Source organism: Podarcis liolepis (genome assembly GCF_965112155.1).
Source record: "Podarcis liolepis genome assembly, chromosome: 8".
Lineage (NCBI taxonomy): Eukaryota > Metazoa > Chordata > Lepidosauria > Squamata > Lacertidae > Podarcis > Podarcis liolepis.
Window position 1 is genome coordinate 68,104,432 of NC_139560.1, and position 16,997 is coordinate 68,121,428.

Sequence of the window (16,997 nt, forward strand, 5' to 3'; positions counted from 1 at the left end):
TCTGAACCTGCTGTACACAGAGCCTAGGCCAGGGGCTGGCAACCTAAGGCCCATGGGCCACAAGCGGCCCATGGGAGTCATTTAACTGGCCCATGGACCCCCGCCGCCCACTCTGTCAGCTCCTGTGCGCTGTGCTAAACTGGCACAGAGCAGAGAGGGGACCGCCTTCCACGACGCTGGTCAGCTTCCCATTGGCTGCAGGAAGCTCCTGCAGACAATGGGAAGCTGCGTACGTCTCCTCCGCACCGGAAGGATCACCAGAAATAGTGTTTGCGCATTCGTGCACGTGTGAACAGGCCCAAGCCACAACAACTTTGCCAACCCCTGGACTAGGCAGATTGCAGGAGCAGGCTCTATTGCTACCATCTAGATCAGGCATATGCAAACTCTGCTCTCCAGATGTTTTGAAACTACAATTCCCATCATCCCTGATCACTGGTCCTGTTAGCTAGGGATGATGGGAGTTGTAGTCCCAAAACATCTGGACGGCCGAGTTTGCCTATGCCTGATCTAGATCCTGGGTTTTTCCAAATACCATACTATGTGAACATAGCTGACCTCTGTTGGTTTGCCCTGGTTTCTTGCCTGAATAGGTCTAAAGCGTTGGACTGGGGATGCAGTTTCAGATCAACCACTGGCCACTATTTTTCAGTCTAACCCAACTCATGGAATTGTTGGTGTTCTATCATGTATGTGTGTGCAGGTGATGGAGACCATATATAATGGTTGGGGCTCCTTGGAGGAAGGGCAGAACAATAAAAAAGTCATATGTTAACTTCGGTATTATGTCAAGAGAGACTTACTGGATCAGAACAAATGTCCGTCTAGTTCCCCATCTTGCTTTGTGCAGTGGCGAAATAAATGCCTCCATGGAATAACACTTGTAGTTTAATGGTGAATTTGGGATATAATGGAGATGTAAAAGATTTGGATATGTATAAAAGATGCATGAGGAAATGACTAACAATAGGACCCACAAAGGGGAGGAGATTCTTTTGAATCTTGTTTTTATGATGTATGTTGGATATGTGATTGCAAAACTTTAATCTGAAAACCAAATAAATAAATTTATATGTATATATATAAGAAATAAGTGCCTCCAAGCCTTCTGTATGAAAATGCTCCTATGGGGAGTGCCATCAGGCAGGGCATGAAGGCATTCCAAGCCCATTGAGGGGTGGTGTCTATTATTACCTATCTGCAAAATTGCTTTCTGGTTCATTACGTAACAGCGTTAGAAGATGCGTTGTGGGGCTCAGTTATTTTGAGGAAACCCAGAGATGAGAGTTAATGGTTTGTATGTGGTAGCGATGATGATTCAAAGTGTTCCAAGAATTACTGTACTCAGGAAAGTAGCAATGAGGGGTGCTGTGTAAGGAAGCACTTTGCTTTGCAAAAGTTGCATGTCTTGGTTGAAAGTTTAATAATTATAATAATAATATAAACAACAATTTATTATTTGTCTGGCTGTGTTTCCCAACCCTCTCTGGGTGGCTCCCAACAAAGATTAAAAATACATTAAAATGTCACACATTAAAACTTGCCTGAACAGGGCTGCTTTCAGATGTCTTCTAAATGTCAGGTAGTTGTTTATCTCTTTGACACCTGATGGGAGGGTATCCCACAGGGTAGGCACCACCACCGAGAAGGCCCTTTGCCTGGTTCCCTGTAGCTTTGCTTTTCGCATGCCGCCAGAAGGCCCTCGGCGCTGGACCTCAGCGTCCGGGCAGAACAATGGGGGTGGAGATGCTCCTTTAGGTATAGTGGGTCGTTTTGTTACAATCGTGTGCGCATAGCTTTTATAAAGTTTGCAAACATTACAGACTTAAATCCGGGGATGGCTAACTTTCATCCTCGGTTACTCCTCCAGAACCCACCTACCAGCTGTGTGTGTGGCCATGCCACAATCTTGCAGGCACACACAAACATCCCCCATAGCTCATTTCTGCAGATCAGCAATTGGGGGGGGACAGACATTTAAGTCTCTCTGCAGTGTTGTCCTATTTAGTTTTTACTACTTCTTGCCACTGCCACCGAAATAATAATCAGTTATTGGAATTTTAAAAATTGTGCATAGCCATTATATTGCTGCTGGCTTGTTAATGTTTCTGGATTCTTTTATGTGCTGTGGCTTATGAGTGCTTAAGGTGCATGTCCCATGTAGATTTTGTTAGGTAAGGTAAGTGTAAAGGACCCCTGGACTGTTAAGTCCAGTCAAAGGCAACCATGAGCTTGTGGCACTCATCTCCCTGTCAGGCCGAGGGAGCCGCCGTTTGTCCACAGACAGCTTTCTGGGTCATGTGGCCAGCATGAATAAATTGCTTCTGGCACAACGGAACACCGTGACGGAAACCAGAGCACACGGAAATGCCGTTTACCTTCCCCCCACAGCAGTACCTATTTATCTACTTGCACTGGTGTGCTTTCGAACTGCTAGGTTGGCAGAAGCTGGGACAGAGTAATGGGAGCTCACCCCATTGCGGGGATTCGAACCTCTGACCTTCTCATCAGCAAGCCCAAGAGGCTCAGTGGTTTAGACCACAGTGTCACCTGCGCCCCTATGATTTTATTAACACATTAAGTGCATAATTATTCCAGGCTCACTGAATAGTGAGGAGTTACTCCTTTACTGCCTCCAGCTTCACTTTGTTGCATTTACTTTCGTACCGTCCACTCTACCTATACATAATGTTTAGATCTGTCCTGTATTACCATTTTGTTATACTGCTTGCAATTTATGCCACTGCTTGTCTTAATACTTCAGTACTTTCTCAACACACATTTTCCTTCTTAATAACTTTTAATGTAATTAGCCATGCGGCAGATTAAAGCCAAGCAAGAGAGATGATAACCCTATGAGCAAAACTCCAGGACTGGACAGAGAGAAAATGAGGTCGATCCTGATGACACTTCAAAGTTCAATTGTGCCAGAGGTTTTAAAACAGGGAGATAGGAAAGCCAGCATGGTTAAAAAAATTATTTGCGGAAGTTCAGCTGTTGACCTTCTCCCTTATAAAAATAATTGGGAGCAGATCCTTGGTGTTCGTCTTATCCATTTTGTGACTGTGTTTCAGGGCAGCGTCCTCTCTCTCTTTTGCCTTGGATTTTGCACATGTACTGCTGTGTTGTTTCAGCTGATACTTTTTTCTGCAGTGGATGCAATGTAATGTTTGGGGATGGTAGAGCTACCTGGTCCTAAACCTTAGAACGCTCCTGGGAAAGTTGCTTTATCAGGCCCCATTCAGGCTTACTGTGAATGGTGCAGAACTGATTCCTGATTATCCTTCCCCTGCTGCTTCAGTTGGTATTAGACTATGAGAGCTCTACGGATTGGAAACAGTTGCGGCACTCTTCCACCTGGTTGCTATTCTGCCCAGAAAGGAATGCAATGGTCAGGGAGACAGAAATTGTCTGTTTGATCCTATTCACAAAGTTGTGTAGTAACATTCTTCCTTGGAGCCATAGAACTTCCTTGGAGCCACTGAGGTCCAGCGCCGAGGGCCTTCTGGCGGTTCCCTCACTGCGAGAAGCCAAGTTGCAGGGAACCAGGCAGAGGGCCTTCTCGGTAGTGGCGCCCTCCCTGTGGAACGCCCTCCCACCAGATGTCAAAGAGAAAAACAACTTCCAGACTTTTAGAAGACATCTGAAGGCAGCCCTGTTTAGGGAAGCTTTTAATGTTTGATGTATCATAGTATTTTAATATTCTTTTGGAAGCCGCCCAGAGTGGCTGGGGAAAGCCAGCCAGATGGGCGGGGTATAAATAATAAATAATAATAATAATTATTATTATTATTATTATTACCGTAATTTTCGCTCCATAACACGCAGTTTTTTGCTCCTAGAAAGTAAGGCAAAATGCCTGTGCGTGTTACGGAGCGAATGCACTGGATCAGAGCCCTGGCTGCCGCCAGTCAAGCAATAAGCGGGAGCTGCTTGCAGGGCTTTGCACGGCTCTAGCTTTGCTTGCTTTGCAGCCAGGAGGAGGGGCTCCTTTGCTTGCTTTAAAGCTACCTACGGAGGAGCCGGGGAGGAGGGAGGGAAGGAGAGCCATGGCAGCAAAGCGGGCAGCAGCCGCTTACATGGGAGGAGGGACAGACGGGAGCCATAGCGAGCCGGGAGAAGGCAGGCAGTTCAAAGCCAGCAGGCGCTTTTAAAGTAGCCAGCAACAGCTGCTGCAGCCTCAGCTAGCAAAGGTCCCAGCGCTCTCTAAACGGAGCAATGAGGCTGCAGAGGGACAGGAGGGCTTGGATCAGGAAGGATAAAGTTTAAGCAACCAGCAGCAAAAAAACCCAAAACCAACCTGGAGCTCTGAGCCAGGAGCGCAGTGAAAACCAGGAAGTAAAAGAAAAGGCTATCCCCCCGCTTCTCAGCTGTTTTCAGGCAGGATAGATTTGAGCATTGTCTGGGTCCTAGTGCCCCTACCGCTTTTTTGTGCTCCATTCTATTGCTGCTGGTGGCTGCTTATCACTCAAACTGAACCTGATACCAGTAGCCACCTGTACAAACAAAGTAGAAGGCTGCAAGGAGGAGCGCTTTTACACAGCTAATAGCAAATCCCCTGCAATCCAAGTCCTCCTCACTTGCTCAAATCTATTCTGCCTCAAAACAAGGAGCAGAAGGAAAAGGCTGCAAACTGTTAAATGGAAAAAACCCCAGGCACAGCGCAAATACCTTAAGTATACCTTTAAAGCAACAGTGCTCTTTCCCTCCCTGCTCCCCGCTCAGCTTGCAGAAAAGCTCCTTCTCCACCCACCCCACGCGTGCTCCTTATCCCTTGAGTGCTTTTCCTTCCCTCCCCACATAAAACGTGGTTACAAAGCACGGATCCACATGGATCCTCAGGATTTTTGCACTGGGTCACCCCAAACTCACCATCAGATCACATGTCTGTGGCCACAGCATGAACCACAAAAATCATACATCTACTGTTTCGTTTAGAATATTTTTTTCTTGTTTTCCTCCTCTAAAAACTACGTGCGTGTTATGGTCAGGTGCGTGTTATAGAGCGAAAAATACGGTATTATTATAGAAGAAGCCATCAGTAGGGAAATGGCTCTGGAGCGCTAGCCTTAAGTGTCAACAGAGCTCTTAAGAGTCATTGTCCAAGCATTACTGTCATGAAGACAGGTACTTCATAAACCATGCACTTACCGTATGGCTGCAATATATATACATACTTTATGTGTGTTCCTGGTCACCATGGGTGTCTAACCTCAACTCGCAATTGCCTAACCTGTTTCTAAAAGTGAACTCATTTAAAGGTTTTCAGGCACTTTCCCACTGAATTTGAACCAGAGGATGATTGCAATGATATATGCAATGCTGTAAATTTCAATCAAGTTGGGAGGAAAAATCTCTAGGTTTGTGTCCTCCCACATTACCTTCAAATTGGTCTTGGGTTATTCACCATTTGTTCAAAGCTTTTATGAAGCGTTCACATGAAGTCTGTTCACGAAGCATGGAAAACTAGCAAACTGTCCTCTTGATTCCTGCATGAAAATAGCCTTATTGACCAAGTAAAAATGTGGAATTCAGACTATTAGTCTAAATGCTTTCTTCAAAAATCATTATAATCAGCTAAAAAGACTTGGGGTGTGTGTGTGTTTTTTGTTCAATGTCCCTGCTATATGAGGCTAAAAGCCATGGTTTGGTAATGTTTGTGCTTAGGGGAATTTATTAGCCATAAGCATCATGCTTAAGATGCTACGGTTTTGCAATGTTCACTTATCCTCTGCATCAATAAAAGGATGTCTTTAGATCCCTCACCCCTTCAGTATTCTAGTAGACCTTTATGATTAACTCTGTTCATTTTAAATTTCCCTCTCAGATATTGACGGACTCCCAGTCAGATGCTTCGCTACGGACTCCTTGCCTCCTTTCGCCTGGTGGTAGAATACAAGCTAGTCACCGTGGGAGGCCAGGAACTGCTCCAGGCATTAGATTTGAGACCGGACTGCCGAACAACGTGATATCTCACTGCTTTCGCCAGTCGGACCGCGATGGAGACTCTGTCCCAGGACATTCTGCTGGAATGTCAGATTTGTTTCAATTACTACAGCCCCCGGCGGAGGCCCAAGTTGCTGGACTGCAAGCATACCTGCTGCTCTGTTTGCCTTCAGCAGATGAGGACCAGCCAGAAAGACTTGCGGTGCCCCTGGTGCCGAGGCATCACTAAACTGCCACCGGGCTTTTCCGTCTCCCAGCTGCCCGACGACCCAGAGGTCATTGCCGTGATTGCGATACCCCACACTTCAGAGCACACTCCCGTCTTCATCAAACTTCCCAGCAATGGCTGCTACATGTTGCCCTTGCCCATCTCCAAGGAGAGGTCCCTCTTGCCAGGAGACATTGGCTGCCGCCTGCTGCCAGGCAGCCAGCAGAAGTCTCTCACTGTGGTGACAATCCCAGCCGAGCAGCAGCCCTTGCAGTCCGGCCTCCCTCAGGAAGGAGGCGACGAAGATCAAGACAGGAGGGGCATTGCGAAAAGCTCCACCTGGTCGGGGGTTTGCACCGTCATCCTGGTGGCCTGCGTCCTGGTTTTCCTCCTTGGGATTGTCCTACACAACATGTCGTGCATTTCCAAGCGTTTCACTGTGATCTCCTGCGGCTGAAAGGAAGCGGCAAATACCCACGCGGGCCATTTTTTGGGGGTTTGGGAGGGTGGTTATGGTGGTGGCAGGATGCCATGAGATGAAGCGCCTCGTTCCACCGTACTGAGTCATTGACACCAGGCTGGTTGCTGGTCCAGAGTCTACTTTAAAAGGAAAAACAAAGGACAGGGGCACCTGTTCGTAGAGTATGGGAAACGTCCAATGCTTATCCGCTGGTAACAGTACCAAGGAAGACTGCATGCATCACCATAATCACTTAACAAATGAGCTGTAATTTATAATGATTTCATCATGTTACGAGATTAAAGATGTCTATTTAGCTGGTTCTACTATACTGATATAGGACATAATCTCTCCCTTTCTCTCTGTCTCTCTTTAACAGAGTAGTCAACTTACAAATCAAAATGCTGTATGTTCAAGTAGAATTAAACACTGGCATTTGGAAAGTCAAGCTACCCAGTGCTTTTCCAGACGTAGCGAAAACCATAACTCTTTTCTCTTTAAGCGGCAACGGAGAAACTTGTGAAAAGTAAAAAAAAAGTCATTTAGTCAACAAGGCTTCTTTTTGTATCTTTTAAATTGCACATTAATTGCAACGGTTTTAAAAAATCTGTACCATAGTTATAGAAAGAGAACATTTTTCTAAAGCGTTGGAAGTATTTTGGATGTAATCTATATCTGTGTGTTTATGCGCATTCTGTTTTTCTTCTGTAGTTTTAAGTGATTTCCTCCCCCACCCCTCGTTTAAATTGAAATGGGACACAAAAAGAAAGAAGCAATAAAGGGAACCAGGAAGGATATACAGCTGTCCAGCCAAACTGTTTGTCTGTATGCTGCCTTCTGCAAAACGCTACTTTAAAAATGTAAATCTTGGGCATGTGGTTTCATGCGCACACAGTAAATATATTTGTCAAGAACCCCGGCTGCGGAAGCTAGTGGAGATGGCCTAATCTGAGATAAAGGCTGATCTTTGTATGTGAGTGGCATACTGAATGGTTTTTGAAGACTTCTCTTCAGGTTTCCTACCCTTTGAATACGAGCTGGAGGTACATCGCCAAAGGAGCCGTAATCTGGGTTTTATTCATCATTGCAAGTGTGAGATACAAATGAAGGCTATATGGCCGTGATACAGAATGGACAAATGCACCAGCAGTGTGGCCTCCTTGCCCTCAAAGGTGTTCACAGGGCGGAAATGTTACAATTGCAGAAAGGAAGTGGGGGGGGGGGGAGAATAGGGGAAGATGGGTGAAGTGGCTGGGGACCCAGGTCAAGAAAAACGTCAGAAAAAGTGACTATCTCCTAAAGGCAATTGTGGCGAGAGAAGGTGTCCCCCCCTTTTAAAACTCAGTTGATGTGGACTGCCAAGATGAGTTGACCCAGGAACTCCTTTCTGCGATTCACCAATAACTTTGCCAGCCATTGGCAAAAATGTAGTGTTTCTGTAAGAGGGGGTTGAGGGGATATGGTTTTGGAAACTCGGTGGCATTTTCTCAATCATGTTGAGAAAAGGCATGAAACTTGCTTCTGTGTTAGACTGTTCAGGCAGCCAGGAGTACTCCGGGGTTTGTTGATCTTGCTATCCTGAAGGCGTAATCCCTGTGTATACAGAAAAGGAGTCCCAGGGTACTTTAGCTGATTTTTATCAGGGCATGTCTGCTTGCTGGGGATTACGAAGCCTGCCCAAGAAAAAGATTGTATTGCTGTTTGTGCGGCTGCTTCTCTTGAGGCAAAACAGAGGAGAGTCTGGATTCTGTGAAGTGGGAACCATAAATTAACTCCTGGGAACCTACGTGAAGGGAAGTTCTGTGTTATTTCAACCCAACACCCACGGTTCTGAAAGTGACACACAGGCCTTCCCTATACAGGCATGAGCTGATGCACATGGAAGAGCTTTTCCTTCCTAAAATCCCAATTTTTGTATATAAGGAAGTGGACTCTTGACATCCTCTGTTTCCCCCAAAATAAGTATAGTGCTAGCAGTTGCAGACTGGGCCACGTGTAATATGTTAATAGAAGCCATTGAATTGACCCCCCCCTTTTTGCCCCCCACCACAGATGTTTGTTCCTTTGTGATCCATTTTTTAAATATACTTCATGGGTCCTGCTTTCACCATCCTTTGTGTCATTCCATGTTCCTTGGATTCCAAATGACTTGGTACTCGGACGTTTTTACTCCCAAACACCACAAACCTGGAAGTGACTGTTCTGGTTTACGAACGTTCTTTGGAACCTGAACATCCGTCGGGGCTTCTGCAGCTTCTGATTGGCTTTGGTTTCCGAACATTTTGGAAGTCGAACGGACTCCCAGAACGCATTCTGTTCGACTTCCAAGGTATGACTGTATAAGCTTTTCCCATGGAGTAATCTTACTTGTGTTACTCTGGAGGAGGCTCAAACAGATTGGTTTCCCCCAACTTTGAATCAGCCTAGGCAATTGGAAGAATCGCATGGTACCGTTCTCATTGGGCTCAGGACACTTAGGACTGCAAGTGAGAGATCAGGTCTCTTGGGGGATCACACATCTCATTCAGTAAACTTCTTGCCTGTAACCAGCCTCAGTTGCCATAATAATAATAATAATAATAATAATAATTCATTATTTATACCCCACCCATCTGGCTGTGTTTCCCCAGCCACTCTGGGCGACTTCCAACAGAATATTAAAATACAATAGTCTATTAAACATTAAAAGCATCCCTAAAGAGGGCTGCCTTCAGATGTCTTCTAAAAGTCGAATAGTTGTTTATTTCCTTGACATCCAATGGGAGGGCATTTCACAGGGCGGGTGCCACTACTGAGAAGGCCCTCGACACTGGACCTCCGTGTCCGGGCAGAACGATGGGGGTGGAGACCTTTTGCTCTCCCAACACAGTCCTGTTATCTGTGGAGCTCCGAAGCCTGCTTGCTAAGCCGTCACCATCAATAGTGTGTGTGTGTTTCACCACCTCTCCCAACACTTCCTTGGCTATTCTCCCTTTCTATTCACCCCACTAACCATGTAAGCAATACAGCTCTCATAAAGCCCCAGCCAGCGCAGCCAAGCCCCAGACCAGTTTAGCTATATGAAGCTGATTTCACAAGGACGGCTTGACATTAAACAGTCCAGGCTCAGGGTGCAGTATGTAATTTAGCTATTTTGTGTAGCTGGGCTCTTAAGGGAGGCTGACTACCAAAAAGTTTGAGAACCGAGGGTTCTCGTATACCCAAAGGGGTCCTAGGATAATTAAAGTTCCACAGCTCTTATCTCAGTGGTAAGAACTATCTGCAGCTTATCAACATAGTGCCTGTATGGCATAAACTGGCAGGACTAGGTGGTGAGGGGTGCAGCCAGGACTGGTTGCAAGCAGGAGGCAGGGAAGTACTCACAGAGTGACAGGGGATGGCAAGGAGATGGAGGTCAGTGCACAGAAACCAGAGCCAGAGGGGCCCCTGTTTCCAAGAACAGGGCAGGCTCTTAGAATCATAGAATCATAGAGTTGGAAGAGACCACAAGGGCCATCGAGTCCAACCCCCTGCCAAGCAGAAAACACCATCAGAGCACTCCTGACATATGGTTGTCAAGCCTCTGCTTAAAGACCTCCAAAGAAGGAGACTCCACCACACTCCTTGGCAGAAAATTCCACTGTCGAACAGCTCTTACTGTCAGGAAGTTCTTGAGGCATAGGGAGCAGGGGGAAGCTAAGGCAGACAAAGGCCCACAGCCCAGCTCCCTAGCTGGCCACAGGTGGGGCTCGCTAACTCTGGAGGGCTGTGATTCCTTAGCTGGAGTAGGTTTGGAACAGGTGAGGGTCACCTGCCTCATCAAGCCCAGGTGCTGCAATCAGCAGGCAGCAAAGTTGAAGCAGAGCTGAGGAGCTGTGTCTGCTCAACTACCCATGTTGAGGGACCTCGGCTTGCAAGCCCCAGGATCTCTGTGGGGACTGTGCCTCACTTTGGGTACATGGATTGACTGGGGACTTGACATACTGACTTGCTGCCAGGTAGGCCCAGAAAGGGATTAAATGGCATATTGTTTGCTTGCTTACTCTGTATAGCATTAGCAAACACAGAAATACCCAGAGAACAGTTTCACTAGGTAAAAGAGTCCTGACTATTGGGTTCTTTAATGGGAACAGTTGCATTAATATGTGTGCTATGTCTGTGGTTCACTATTGGTGGTCTGCATAATGCACCCGGGGGTCTGTGGCACCATCCACATAACAAAAACTACCATATAGATTCCCCCCCCCCCCAAAAAAAAGTAAGGGGTCCATTGCTTGGCTTTTGAAAAGCAGCGCCTCCTCAGTACTTAACTAAATGGGAAACCCTGCTCTATATTGGTGGGCAACTGCTCCTTATTTCAGATCATTAAGAAGTCTCTGGGGTTTGCTTGCAATGTATTTAAACTTACATTGGTTCGTAATTTATTATATGGGAATCACAGCTCTATACATCCATTCTTGAGCCTCAGTTTTGTAACCCACTACCATTCACTTTTGCTCCCTTCAGATGGCGGTCTAATTCAGTTTGCAACCGAAACCTGCAGTGGACTTTCCATTACCTATAATCACGTTTGCCAGGATAGCTCCACTTATGAATGCCACACCTCATCGCTTTTCTCCACAGGCCGACGTCATTTTCAAGAGCGTGTGGTGTTAAGCAGGTTTCGCGTGTAGGCTTCTTGCCAGAGGGATTGCAATAAGGAGATGTTCTTCTAATTCCTAATGCAGCGCACATGAAATGTTAAGTTCCTTTCATGTTGAAAAAGTCATTTCCATATCCTTAAGAGAAACAACAAAAAACCTGAAAAGCACCGTCGCTTAGCTTGCATAATATTTTAAAGCATGGGTACGGAAGCTTGGGTCTGATGTCTGCATACAGCCTGTCTAGGCCTCTCTAGCTGGGCTTCAGGTCTGTTGCCAGCCATACACCTTATTCCCGGGCTACACCTCCTGAGCAGCACTGCCTGGCATTCTGGGTGCTTTTTCTGGCTGGAATGTCTCCTTGAACTGTGATAATGTCTCTTGTTCGCTTGAATGGAGTAGAGATAACCTCTTGTGGTGGTAGAACCTCTGACCTGTGTAGGTGGAATACAGTCCACTGCACAGAGGGACCCACTTCTGCAGCTTCCCCACACCCGAGTTTTGAGGGATGGATCCCGGAGAGGATTTGTGAAGCGAGGCACGCAGGTGGCGCTGTGGTCTAAACCACTGAGCCTCTAGGGCTTGCCGATTAGAAGGTCGAGCTCCCGTTGCTCTGTCCCAGCGCCTACCGACCTAGCAGTTGGAAAGCACACCAGCGCGAGTAGATAAATAGGTATCACTTCGGCAGGAAGGTAAATGGTGTTTCCATGCACTCTGGCACTTGTCATGATGTCTCGTTGCGCCAGAAGCAGTTTAGTCCTGCTGGCCACATGACCCGGAAGGCTGTCTGTGGACAAACACTAGCTCCCTCTGCCTGCAAGTGAGATGAGTGTCACAACCTCATAGTCTCATTTAACTGGACTTAACTGTCCAGGGACAGTCCTGCTGAAGCTTTTCTCTGCAGTTGGGCGGAGGGAGGAAGAAGCTGGTTTGTCATTTTCTGAGGTCGAGAGATTAGTTTGAGCAATGCTTTTGCATACCTCTGTTTCTAGCCTCTTTGACATGTTGTTTCCTGCTTCAAGAATGAGCTTGGGCAAGCCTTGGAGTTGCATGCTCCCATATCTGCTGCGCACACGCCCAGAGATTGACATATAATGCTGTTGTTTTTTTAATTTAAAAAACGGCTAACTATTTTCAGTTCCTCACTGGATCCAATTTTGGGGAACTGTGACTGTTTATACCAAGAACTGAAACTGTGATTTGATCCTGGCTTGAACTCACAAGTCATAGTTAAATCAGGTTTTTTGTACACCACTTATATATATATATTTAATATAGCAATCAATCAATCAATCAAAAGTGTGAATGCAGTTGGGCAGGGGGCTGGGAATTGGCTGCGGGTTCCCTTATTGAGTGGACCCAGTGACCAGTCTGGATTTCTTACTGTATGTAATGTGAAATTGGCTTGTTGTAACTAAACTGGTTTGGGGCTTGGTTTAAGGAAGGGATTTCACCTAGGAATCTCACCTTGGCTGCTCTGTGGTCCTCTTACAGTAAGGGTGGAGAGCAAGAATAAAGGAATAAATGCAAAACTTGCTGCCTCCTTCCAAATCCTCGGTTAGAAGTCTGGCATCCAACTGAACCTGAAGAGTCGGAGACAGGTGTCAGGCACTATCTCCTGCAGCTTCTCTTTTTTGACCTTTTCAGATTTTGTTTGTCAAGGCATTTCTTTGGGAGGTCAGCTGAAGAATCTACAATTTTTACTTTGTGGTGAATGAAGTCTTTTCCAAGCACAATAGGGATGTATGCACATAATCTGGAGGTTCTAAAGAGAAGTATAGACTCCTGCCATAAAACTCTTAAGGCGACACATGGTTGGAGAAGCTTCTCCAATGCTTGCTATGGCACAGGATTAAGCCCCCCCCCCGCTTTGAACAAACGAGTGGGTTTTTTTGTTTTTTAAAAAAACCCTTAGATCGAAGTATGGTATTTGCAGATTCTGAGAATTAAGGTGCTCTGAGCTACTATGCATTCCAAGGCTGAGGCTTCATGCTGAAATAAATTCCAGGATTTTATCTGCCAGAAATGAAGTATAAGTTAATATAAGGCTGTGTACACACCATACATTTAAAGCACATTGCTTCCCGCAAATAATGCTAACAACTAGTGTATGTTCACAGAGCTCTTGTTCCCAGCACCCTTAACAAACTACAATTCCCAGGATTCTTTGGGGGTAGTCACGTACTTACAATGTATTAGTGTGAAGGCAGCTTCAAATGCATCAGAAGAACGGTGGTTCTTTACAAATGTTTATTTCCCTTGAAGCTTATGACCAGTCCCGTTGGTGTAGTGGTTAAGAGCGGTGGACTTGTAATCTGGTGAATTGGGTTCGCTTCCCCGCTCCTCCACATGCAGCTGCTGGGTGACCTTGGGCTAGTCACACTTCTCTCTGAAGTCTCTCAGCCCCACTCACCTCACAGTGTTTGTTGTGGGGGAGGAAGGGAAAGGAGAATGTTAGCCGCTTTGAGACTCCTTCGGGTAGTGATAAAGCGGGATATCAAATCCAAACTTCTCCTTCTCCTCCTCCTCCTCCTCCTCCTCCTCCTCCTCCTCCTCCTCCTCCCAGATATTTGATGACTCTGTCTCCGCAAAGACGTATGAAAATCCTAAGTGTCTTTTTGAGATACAAAACTTGAAAATTTCCTTCTCCTGTCTTTTCTTTGGTCCATACAACTATGGCTTTATAAGAACAGACACACACACACACAAAAACCGTGCTCCTTTTCACTCTTTCAGACAGTGTGATAATTCCCTCCCAGAAATAAATGTAGTGGGATTGTAACTGCTTTAGGCCTGATTTGGTCAATTTAAGAAAATGGCTAACTAAGGAGCACGAATGTTTCAAAAATGGTGGTCCTCGGATGGTGCCAGGGGTGTGTAGTGGGGTATCTTGGTGTGGGGCAGGAGACGGAACTTCATGGAGAAGTGGGGTCTGGGACTGTTTTCCCAGTCCCAGCAAAGTACGACTGCTTTGCTACCACCTATACTGCCTCTGTCTGCTAACTTGGAGGGCAAGGAGGTTTGTCTGAAGAAACCTCATGCTTGCATCCTATCAGTCATATAGCAGTGCGTGAAATGTGCTGGAATGATAATAGAATGTTGCAAACTCCTGCAGGGGGGGCGATTCTGACAGCTGGGCAAAATCTTAAGAACTGCAGCTTAGGAAATTCAAGAGTTGGAGTATGCCTGAGGGCTCAGCTCACAGAGAGCACTATGTTCGTCTTAGATGCACAGCCATTGCATCTACTCCCCAGTGCCCTTCTGCTGTTGCCCTACCTACCCACTGCTTGTCTCATGAGCTCCTGTTCCAACCAAGATACCAGGGAGAACCAGAAAGAAAACGGAGACTTGTCCCTTGAGCAGTCTCTGGCTTCCTGCCACCCCGACTGACTTGCGCTCCTTGGGGACGCCTTGTTAAAATTTATTAGTGTGATTTGCTAACACTGTCATTCTTCAGAGTTCATCTCCCTCCCCAGGGAGTTGAATACCCGAGGGGGGAGAGGCATCTTGTCTCCCAGAAGCGCACATGCGCAGATCATTTTATGTGCTGGTGGGCTCACTCTGAATGGTTACTAACAGGCTGCTGGACAGTTTTCCTTGCTGCACCTCCTCTGTTACCTAAAGAAACGGACTTGGATTTTCTAAGAAAAGCAGGCATGTTCATGCAGAATACAGAAGGTGCAATACAGCCATCAAGAGTGTGTAAAAAGTGTGTGTGGCCACATTCACACCATAGAGCACTAGGCTACTGCTTGTCATGGCTTCCCCCAAAGAATCCTGGGAGCTGTAGTTTGTTATGGCAGCTGAGAGTTGTTAGGGCAGGCACAGGCAAACTCCGGCCCTCCAGATGTTTGGGGACTACAATTCCCATTACTCCTGACCACTGGTCCTGTTAGCTAGGGATGATGGGAATTGTAGTCCCAAACATCTGGAGGGCCAGAGTTTGCCTATGCCTGTGTTAGGGGACCCTCTTATTCCCCTCAGAGCAACAGCTCCCAGAGTTCCCTCTGGAAAGGGATTGAGTGTTGAACCACTCGGAGAATTGTAGCTTTGGGAGAGGCCTCATTGTCTTCAGAAAGGATACCCCCCCCCTACCTTGAGCTACAAACATTCCCTGGTGAGCACAACAATACAGGAGGATATACATCCTTCTATTTTTAAATGAAGCAAAACATTTTTTTAAAGCATGTTACCTACTCCCAATATCAATAATATTTTTTGCTCCCAGGGATTGCGAATGCATTTGTACCTTTGTGTGTGTAATTTAAATTTTCACGCAGTTGCATTGTTTCCTTTTTATTTCAATCAATATGTTATTGAGTTTCCTGTTTTGATTTTATACATGGTGGTGACAATGCTACTGCAACTGCTCAAGAGTTAGAAAATACCAAGGTTAGAAAGGAAGGGGAGGGAATCTTGCCTGGTATCCATGCACAATGATTTTTAAGGAGAAGAAAAAACAGGAATGGGAAATGAGAATCTTAGTTCTTTCCAGTGGGTTAGCTGGTAACCCTGCCCTGTGCACATGTAAACAGCCACCCTAAGCCTGCACGTGCAACTAAATGCTGATTTTTACCCAAAAAGCATCACATGTCTTCTTCATTTGGAGCAACGAGTCCAAATTTCTGTCTTCTGTATACAAACCTATGTATATAGCTGGCAACCGCTATGTGAAGCCTGAACTTCTGAAGCTTGAAAGGGGCTGAATGTGATGGAGCTGCCAGGCCTTACCTGATCTTTATTTGAAGGATTGTTCCTTCTCCAGGTGTAGGGCTAAGGCCCCAATACTAGACCAAAGGCAAAACTCCCTGAGATTGGCTCCTGAGAGCGGCCTGCAATGAGGCAGCTTCCAACATGGGGAGGAGGCCTTGACTGAACGCTGTCTGGGATTGATACAGCCAGGATGTCCCTTCCCTGGTAAGGATGCTCAGCTTGGGCAGAGTGACCCTATGAGATGCTCATTTAGGCAACAGAACAATGATCCCCATTGCTTCCTTGGCTTGGCTTTTCCCATTCGGTTGCTCCAGTTGTATTGATCCATGAATCAGAATGAGGTGGTAGATTCCTAAGGTAGTGGCATATATTGAACCACATTAAGAGTGAAATTGGCGTAGTGGGGTGTGTGTGTTATACTGTTTATGCTTCTAGAGGAAAGAAAGAAACTCTGCAAGTAGAAATTCACCACTTTAGGGCCTCATTGAGTCTTCTCCCTGCTGTATTAGTTTTTCGATTTTAGGGAGGTGGTATTTTAGTGCAATGGAGAGCATTTAGGATTACGGTGGTACCTGGGGTTACATACACTTCAGGTTACAGACTCCACTAACCCAGAAATATTACCTCGGGTTAAGAACTTTGCTTCAGGATGAGAACAGAAATCGTGCTCCGGAGGTGAGGCAGCAGCAGGAGGCCCATTAGCTAAAGTGGTGCTTCAGGTTAAGAACAGTTTCAGGTTAAGTATGGGCCTCCGGAACGAATTAAGTACTTAACCTGAGGTACCACTGTACAGTAGGGGTGCCAACTTGAATAAAATATTGGGGGTACATAATCGAACACAAGACATTTGAATGGCAACACCCATCAATTTTGGGGTGGAGGGGGGTTGGTGGTTCACTCAAATATTTTATTGGGGAGGTGAAGGGACCTCAGCTCCTAGGAGATAGCTCCTATGAATGTGTGGTACATTCCATTACTGCTCCAGGTCTTTGCTGCCTCGTTGATTCCTGTGCTATTGTGTTGCCTGTGTGAGGAGCCCATCTCAGAAGCT

The 16,997-nt window shown here is 46.1% G+C and overlaps 1 protein-coding gene and 1 long non-coding RNA gene across 7 annotated transcripts in view; one reads left to right on the forward strand and one right to left on the reverse strand.

Annotated features, from left to right (window-relative positions):
- RNF152 (ring finger protein 152) overlaps positions 1 to 7,411 on the forward strand; it is a 52,510-nt gene extending 45,099 nt beyond the window's left edge. For all 6 annotated transcript variants that reach the window (XM_083519758.1, XM_083519757.1, XM_083519761.1 and 3 more), the window contains one exon: positions 5,828 to 7,411. In XM_083519758.1, the coding sequence (XP_083375884.1) occupies positions 6,000 to 6,611 (612 nt within the window). In that variant the 5' untranslated portion in view covers positions 5,828 to 5,999 and the 3' untranslated portion in view covers positions 6,612 to 7,411. The remainder of the gene's footprint in view (positions 1 to 5,827) is intronic.
- On the reverse strand, positions 7,146 to 8,874 carry LOC310714442. Its single transcript, XR_014529771.1, has 2 exons — positions 8,437 to 8,874; positions 7,146 to 8,397 (listed from the first exon to the last, which is right to left on the reverse strand). It is a non-coding gene; the product is annotated as an uncharacterized lncRNA (long non-coding RNA).
- Positions 8,875 to 16,997: the final 8,123 nt, after the last annotated feature.